The following is a 6,381-nucleotide window of genomic DNA, read 5'->3' on the forward strand; positions in this document are numbered from 1 at the left end:
ACACACACACACACATACACACACACACACATACACACACACACACATACACACACACACACATACACACACACACACATACACACACACATATACATTCCATAATCACGTGATTCCCTTACATGACACTATTTCCCTTTCGGCTAGATAGCCTTGGCGCACCACCACCCAGCTTATCTGGGCGGTGCGCACCACCTTTGATCCCCACCACAGTATCTCACTGTAGTGGGCAATATACCCTTGTCACACCCAGGTTCGATCCCTCTTGTGCCGGTTCCCCTACACTATACTGTGGCCCTTCGAATCCCGAACGCGTGTAAAGGAGGGGTTCCTGCAAGTGACAGGCACATGCATGTTGAATTATTAGATTCTACTGTTGTATATTGGTGGATTTATAGCTTACTGAAGTTGAGATGTATGCAGACAATAGCACGTCGGAAGTGCGGGGTCGGTGTGCTACAAAGCTACCTCTAGACCACATGGGACTCCTCTGGACTTTCGAGGTGCTTCTGGAATTCTACCCACAGCTGATATGTAGAATCTGATCTTGTTATAGTGCCATTGATAGCTTGTGGATCAGCTGCTGGGGAGTTGCTGGGCCCTATGTATTGCGACGACTGCTGCTGAGGTTCAGGATCTAATTGTACTGGATTGTCTGCATGGCGCGAACCTCCCCGCCGGGTGACGGGGTCCAGCTCACTGCGAGCTTGTAGAACAGCTGCCAGGGAGTTGCTGTCGTGCATCACCGGACCTGAATTGGACCTCTGGTGCAATACATCTGATGGGCTCGTTGAATCCCCTGGGACTTCATTCTGATCTTGAAGCAATGAGAGAAGAGAGGCTTCAATGTTCAGCGAGGGCTGGTGGTGTATTGGCGAGGATTCTGGCGAGGATTCTGGCGAGGGTTCTGGCGAGGGTTCTGGAGATGGTGACAGTGAAGGTTGACGTAGAATATCACGCTCCCGTGACTCGTTTTGAAGTTGCCGGGTAAAGTCATCGAAGGATTTAGTCCAGCGCACAGCGAAATCGCTTATCCCAGAACGGCTAACAGCCACACTAGTTAGTAGGCAGGTCTTATGAGATGTAGGAAGATGGGGACCAGTATGCTCCGGACTGCATAGATGTCGAACTTACATGCTCTCGGTGAAGGAGTTTCTTCGACTTGAGAAATCGCGATCGTGAACGGATCCGGATTCGAGATCTACATCATATTCGGTAAATTGCTGACTAAGTTCAATAGTTTGCGTTGGTGGCGTTGAACTCCAGAAGGGTTTCTTCAGCTTAAGCAAGGTTGAGGAAGCTCGCGATCGTCGTCGTGACATTGCAAGACTAATTGCTGAAAAGAGTAGCAGACGGTAATTATGTACACCGGCCGGGCTATAACGGACAAACGAAGAACAGAATAGATCAGCCGTAGCAGGCACGCAGGGTAGGTAAACGGCAGACGGTTGACTTCTAAGTTGGGGAACGTGGGAATATGAAATGGAAACTGGGCCATGGACGACAGGAAGGTTTTCACTTGGTACATGGGGGTGAGATAGAAACCCTTAGAATAGGTATTCCAAAAGTCATGCGCAACGCCGGCGGCAAACCACAGGGCTGCATCCAATCAACTATGGGAGCTGCAGCAGCCTGCAAAGCCACCTTACCTTGGTTATGTACACAGTGCGCACCTATTCAGCTCCCACTCCAGCATTTCGGGCTGTGATTGCACCATCACCTCTCTGTGTGATCACCGCCTGGAATCTGATACTGCAAGACGAGGTGGGGGCACAGTTCGAGGTCGCCAAGACGACACTTTCATCCATGCACATGTGTCATACGATACGCACGTAAATGCGTCAGCCACAGGGCAAAACTCACCAATGGTGATGCCGCAGGCAACATTAAACACGAGGTCCTTCGTGCACGGCGGCAGGCCGGAACAGTACGACGCCGCTGCAGAGCAAGGGTAGTCGACTTGATAGGTAGTCTGCCGCTACCAAGTATCACTGGAAAATGTTCGTCCTGACATGGCACTTGGTACGGTAGCGAGAACTACCTGCTCTGCATTCGACATACCGTATCTACTTGTACTGATTTTTGAGAGACAGGTTGGGGGTGGCTAGATTGAGGCGGTGTACGGAGAGGAACAACCTCGGGCCGGGTGATTCGCGAATCAGATAGCTAAAAGGGGGGCTGCATGTGGAGTAAAAAAACCGCTCATGTAATCACGAGATTCGTGGCTGGTGTGGCTAAGACTCAAACTCAGCCACTTTCAGCCGCCCCCAACCTGTCTCTTGAAAATCAGTAGATACTGTACCAGCCAACAAGCCTCATGATGTCATAGCATAGGCAGCAACTGTTCCTACAACATTGATAATTAGATGAAGCTGGTCGGTCCAGATGTCATAAACAAATCTGGCACTTAAGCTCACTAACCCTAATCGATACCACCACCATCATCAGCATCTTACCTTGTCCCATGCCTTCTTCAAACAACATCACGATATTCGCGCCCAACGGTACCTCATGGAATGAAGTAGGCGAGTTTATTTGTGTTCAAGCAGGGTGGCTTCAAGTTTCAAAGTTCATTATCCTCTATTATGTGGCCCAGGCATTCACTATCGTAACCAGACCTGGAGAGGGCTTTGCACAGACTATATACAGTTGTCTCCTTGCCATATTCTTTCCTATCACGGCTTTAAGTCGTGGACTGGATGCAATTTGCCGCCGAGCCTCGTTCCATGGCAGCCTAAAAGACATACTACTTGGACTTATTGGTGCTGGCGACAATAAGCACAAACTGCGTACAGCTATACGTGCAGGGGCTGTCGGTGTCTTGATACGAGAACACGATCATCCACAAAGTGAAATGAACTTTAGTAACATCGGAAGAAAATGGAGTCCAGGTGCAAGACTTCATGACTATGAAAAGTATAGCAACCAATCCCAGAAACTTACTCAGGACAATCGCTAACGCGCACATAGAGACGACACAACCGAAAACGACCCACGAGTCCAACCCGTATACCGGATTGACATATCAGGAGAACCAAAGGGACCCGTGCACTCACTAAAATGGCGTCACATCGCTGGACTTGTGTCTAACCAAGTGCAAAACACTGGCTACTTCTTTGAAGAACACCCCATTACTTCTATTGGCAAAGTAAACTTCGATAACTTAGACAAGAAATCGTTAGAAATAGCCCAGAGCTCATCCCTTCTTAAAATTCTTGTCGCTCTGTTTCAAGCGGTCTACGGCATTGTCGACCTGATATACTACAGTACAAACCGACATCTTTTCCGAGAATATGGATACTCGCTGTATTTGTATACTACTTTTCCGTACCTGTTTACAGCGATTATCAACCTATTGGGCAATTTAGCGACTCCTACGTATCCAACCGTATACCTCCTCCGGAACACGGTCATGAGCGAAGCGGAGAGTCGGAACTCGAAATTTGAAGCTTGCGTCATTGGTGAGCTGTTGCCCCTTGGAGACGGTGAGCTGTTGCCCCTTGGAGACGAAGTGGACAAGCAGCCCTTGGAGATTGCGAAGGCGCATACAGAAGAGGAGGACCACGAATCCAGAAGTAGAACACATGTTTGCTTCGACGCGGACTGTACAGAACGCACGAGCCACACCTCTCTCAAAGTTAGATCTGGACGGCTAGAACAGAAGCCTGAATACAATCTACTCTACGGAACGATAATTCAAATAATCGTTATATCGCTCTTTGTCGCGATTACCGTTGGGCCTTTTATTTATGCAGCGATCAAATACCCTGTTACGCAGACCTGGCAGAGGAAGATTGTTCCTCCTCTCAGGGCTACCTTTGTTATCCTCATTGGGTGGGTTGTCTCCTGGATCGACGATGATAATCCTGTTATTTTAGGATTATTGAACGCCTTATTTGAGAAAGGGAAGAAGAGCGAGGCAGGAAACTACATCACAAAAAATTGGACAACGGTGGTGCTTTGGGCTCTGTCACATGGAATTGGGATCGCTATTTTCGCATGGAATGTCTCTCTAGTGAGTGATCAGATTATCAACGTCGGGAGTTGTAAGAGAACAACCGGGCTGTAGAGAGACCAGCCACAAAGCTTCGCCTTCACAGGAGCTGAGTCTCACCATTTTACTACCCATGGAGTTCGATGTGACTCCTTTTTAGATACTCAAATATATGTGTGCGAAATGATATTGCTCTGAAGACTCAGCTAAGGTTTAAGCATTGAGCCTACTTCTGTCGGGAAACAGGTAACTGCATCGGACAAATTAGTACTAATAACACCAAATACAGAAAACATGAGTAAACATACCGGATTTAGTCTTTTGGGATTTGACCATCCGGCTCAGGACCCGTCCTGTCCTAATCGTTCCAAAATGCAGTTTACAGAAGCCAAGATCCTGTCTTCAAGCGCTGGCGCTAGGCCTAAAACGACCAGCCGTTTTGTATACCTCAAATCCTGATCCCAGAAATACCGAAACAAGAACCCGATAAACAGTTTCCAGAACCTGTCACCTGTCAGGGGTCCGAAGGGAACCCCCACCAGCCAATGAACATCCGGTACAGGGAAGCCCTTTTTGGTTCTAGGCTATATTTAGTAAGCCAAAAACCAGACACCCGTTTCGTGCATCACCAGAACTGGAATCTGGGTACTGAAAGTTACTTATGGGATCTAGGAACATTCGAGCCTCGGAGCCGCTGGGCTCCATTTTCAAGTTTTGAGAATAGACGTCTCGATGGAGTTAAATGGACAGATGCCTCGAATAGAATGTCACCCTACAACCATGTCGCACCACAAGTCGCAATCACGCGTACAGTCTAAGGCCAGGCGGGCAGCAAACAACAACTATCTAAAACTATGCTCGACCCTTTATGAGGTCTTGGGAAATTATGTCTCGAATACGACGCCGAAATCTATTTTATAGCGAGACGCAACGGCCGTATCACAGGATTCATATCTCCAGACGAGGGGGGAGAACCTTGGTCCCCGCCAAGCCAGAAATCTCTTGTAAGCTCCTGTCCTCCTCTAGCATCCACCACTGACATCTCCCAGAGCACGATGTGTCCCCCACCAATTCTCAAGTCACCAGACAACTGTCGTCGAGCGCGACGTAAACAGGCAAAAGCGACCTCGCGTGAGAGTCATAGCACCCCCAGCTCTTCTGAATGCTTGAACTTACATGGCGAGAGGAGCAAAGAGGCGGAGACGAGAATTGAACTTTAACCGTATCCTTCTATAATTACGCACGAGCTTGGTGCTATAGTATGAGAAAGATTCATTGGATTTGCGCTCTGTGAGCCTGGAAAACATATTAATTCACTTCAGGCGTATTGGCTCGTCCGGATGGTATTAGCAATGTTGAGTGGACGAAACGGTTTTGTGCAACGCTAGTGGACACGTTAGTCGATTGGTTCATATTCGAAAATCTGTAGAAGTTATTTCTGCCAGCACTCTGCACACCAAACCCATTCACATTTCCAACACAAACGTGACGTTTTCTAAAGTAATGAGTTCCCATGGCATTTGGAACATATGGATCTCCTCAACAGCGGCTCGATACTGTGTCGGTAAGAGTAGGCCATGGAATCTTAGCCGGTGAGCTTTCCGATGTGATTCCAGGCGTAGGGTTCCGTATCAGGCTTTTGTGCCGGCAGAGGTTGATGATTGAACAGAGCCGAGATCTTCGGCACCGTGATGTAACAAGTCTTACAGGTGGAGCAGGGACAGGCCGGAGTACTTCTACTATTATTAATATAGATAGTTCTATAAGTATAGTTAGCTATAGCTTACTTAAGTATAAGTAGTAGTAGGCTTATAGCTTATTTATACTATAAAAGTTATATAAAGGTTAGTACTAAAAAGGTAAATTTAATAAGTATATTAGCTAAGTATACTACTAGCTTAATAATCTAATACTTGTGACGGTTGATCTAAGGATCAATCACTATCGAATGGAGAATCACCAATATCAGATCAGATGGCTTTCACTACTGAATCAGATGAGGATAAAGGCCCTTGCGCTGCTGCCCGGTGAATGGCCTGTGCAACAGCCCGCGCAGCAGCTGCCTACCTTACTATATAAGGACCTTTTCCTCCTGCCCTAGATAGCTTAGTAGCTTATTGTCTTCAATTCAACTTCGGTAATCTGATTGCAACCACTTGATCCTTTGATCAATCCAGTTCCCTAGGATACTGATCCGTGACAGGTAGGATAGTAAAAATAAAATATTATAATATAAAATATACTTCTAAAAGGTAAGAAGGTATAATAATTAATAAGGGTTAGTGTTACGATACCAGAACCTATGAGGGCAGAGAAGGCATCAAGTACTTGGGACGGAAGTCGGAGATCGTGGCCAGAGGGCTCGATGACACCCAAGGACCAGTCAC

At 47.2% G+C, this 6,381-nt stretch overlaps 2 protein-coding genes across 2 annotated transcripts; one reads left to right on the forward strand and one right to left on the reverse strand.

The window, feature by feature from the left end:
- Nucleotides 1-470: 470 nt before the first annotated feature.
- Nucleotides 471-1,322, reverse strand: BU24DRAFT_404563 (uncharacterized protein; the record flags this gene model as incomplete). The annotated part of the gene is made up of 2 exons (XM_033525651.1): nucleotides 471-1,044; nucleotides 1,135-1,322. 2 exons carry the CDS (start codon nucleotides 1,320-1,322, stop codon nucleotides 471-473), a joined length of 762 nt encoding a protein of 253 aa, XP_033389896.1.
- A 996-nt stretch (nucleotides 1,323-2,318) lies between these two features.
- On the forward strand, nucleotides 2,319-4,234 carry BU24DRAFT_487956 (uncharacterized protein). The gene is made up of 2 exons (XM_033533508.1): nucleotides 2,319-2,916; nucleotides 2,971-4,234. The coding sequence occupies exons 1-2, from the start codon at nucleotides 2,465-2,467 to the stop codon at nucleotides 4,067-4,069; spliced, it is 1,551 nt and encodes a 516-aa protein (XP_033389897.1). The 5' UTR covers nucleotides 2,319-2,464; the 3' UTR covers nucleotides 4,070-4,234.
- Nucleotides 4,235-6,381: the final 2,147 nt, after the last annotated feature.

This window comes from Aaosphaeria arxii (genome assembly GCF_010015735.1).
Source record: "Aaosphaeria arxii CBS 175.79 unplaced genomic scaffold BU24scaffold_1, whole genome shotgun sequence".
Lineage (NCBI taxonomy): Eukaryota > Fungi > Ascomycota > Dothideomycetes > Pleosporales > Aaosphaeria > Aaosphaeria arxii.

Coding starts and splice junctions, on each gene's coding strand:
- BU24DRAFT_487956 (XM_033533508.1), top strand. CDS start 2,465: ATGCCTTCTTCAAACAACATCACGATATTCGCGCCCAACGGTACCTCA. Junction 2,917..2,970: donor AGACTTCATGACTATGAAAA/GTATAGCAACCA, acceptor ACGCGCACATAG/AGACGACACAACCGAAAACG.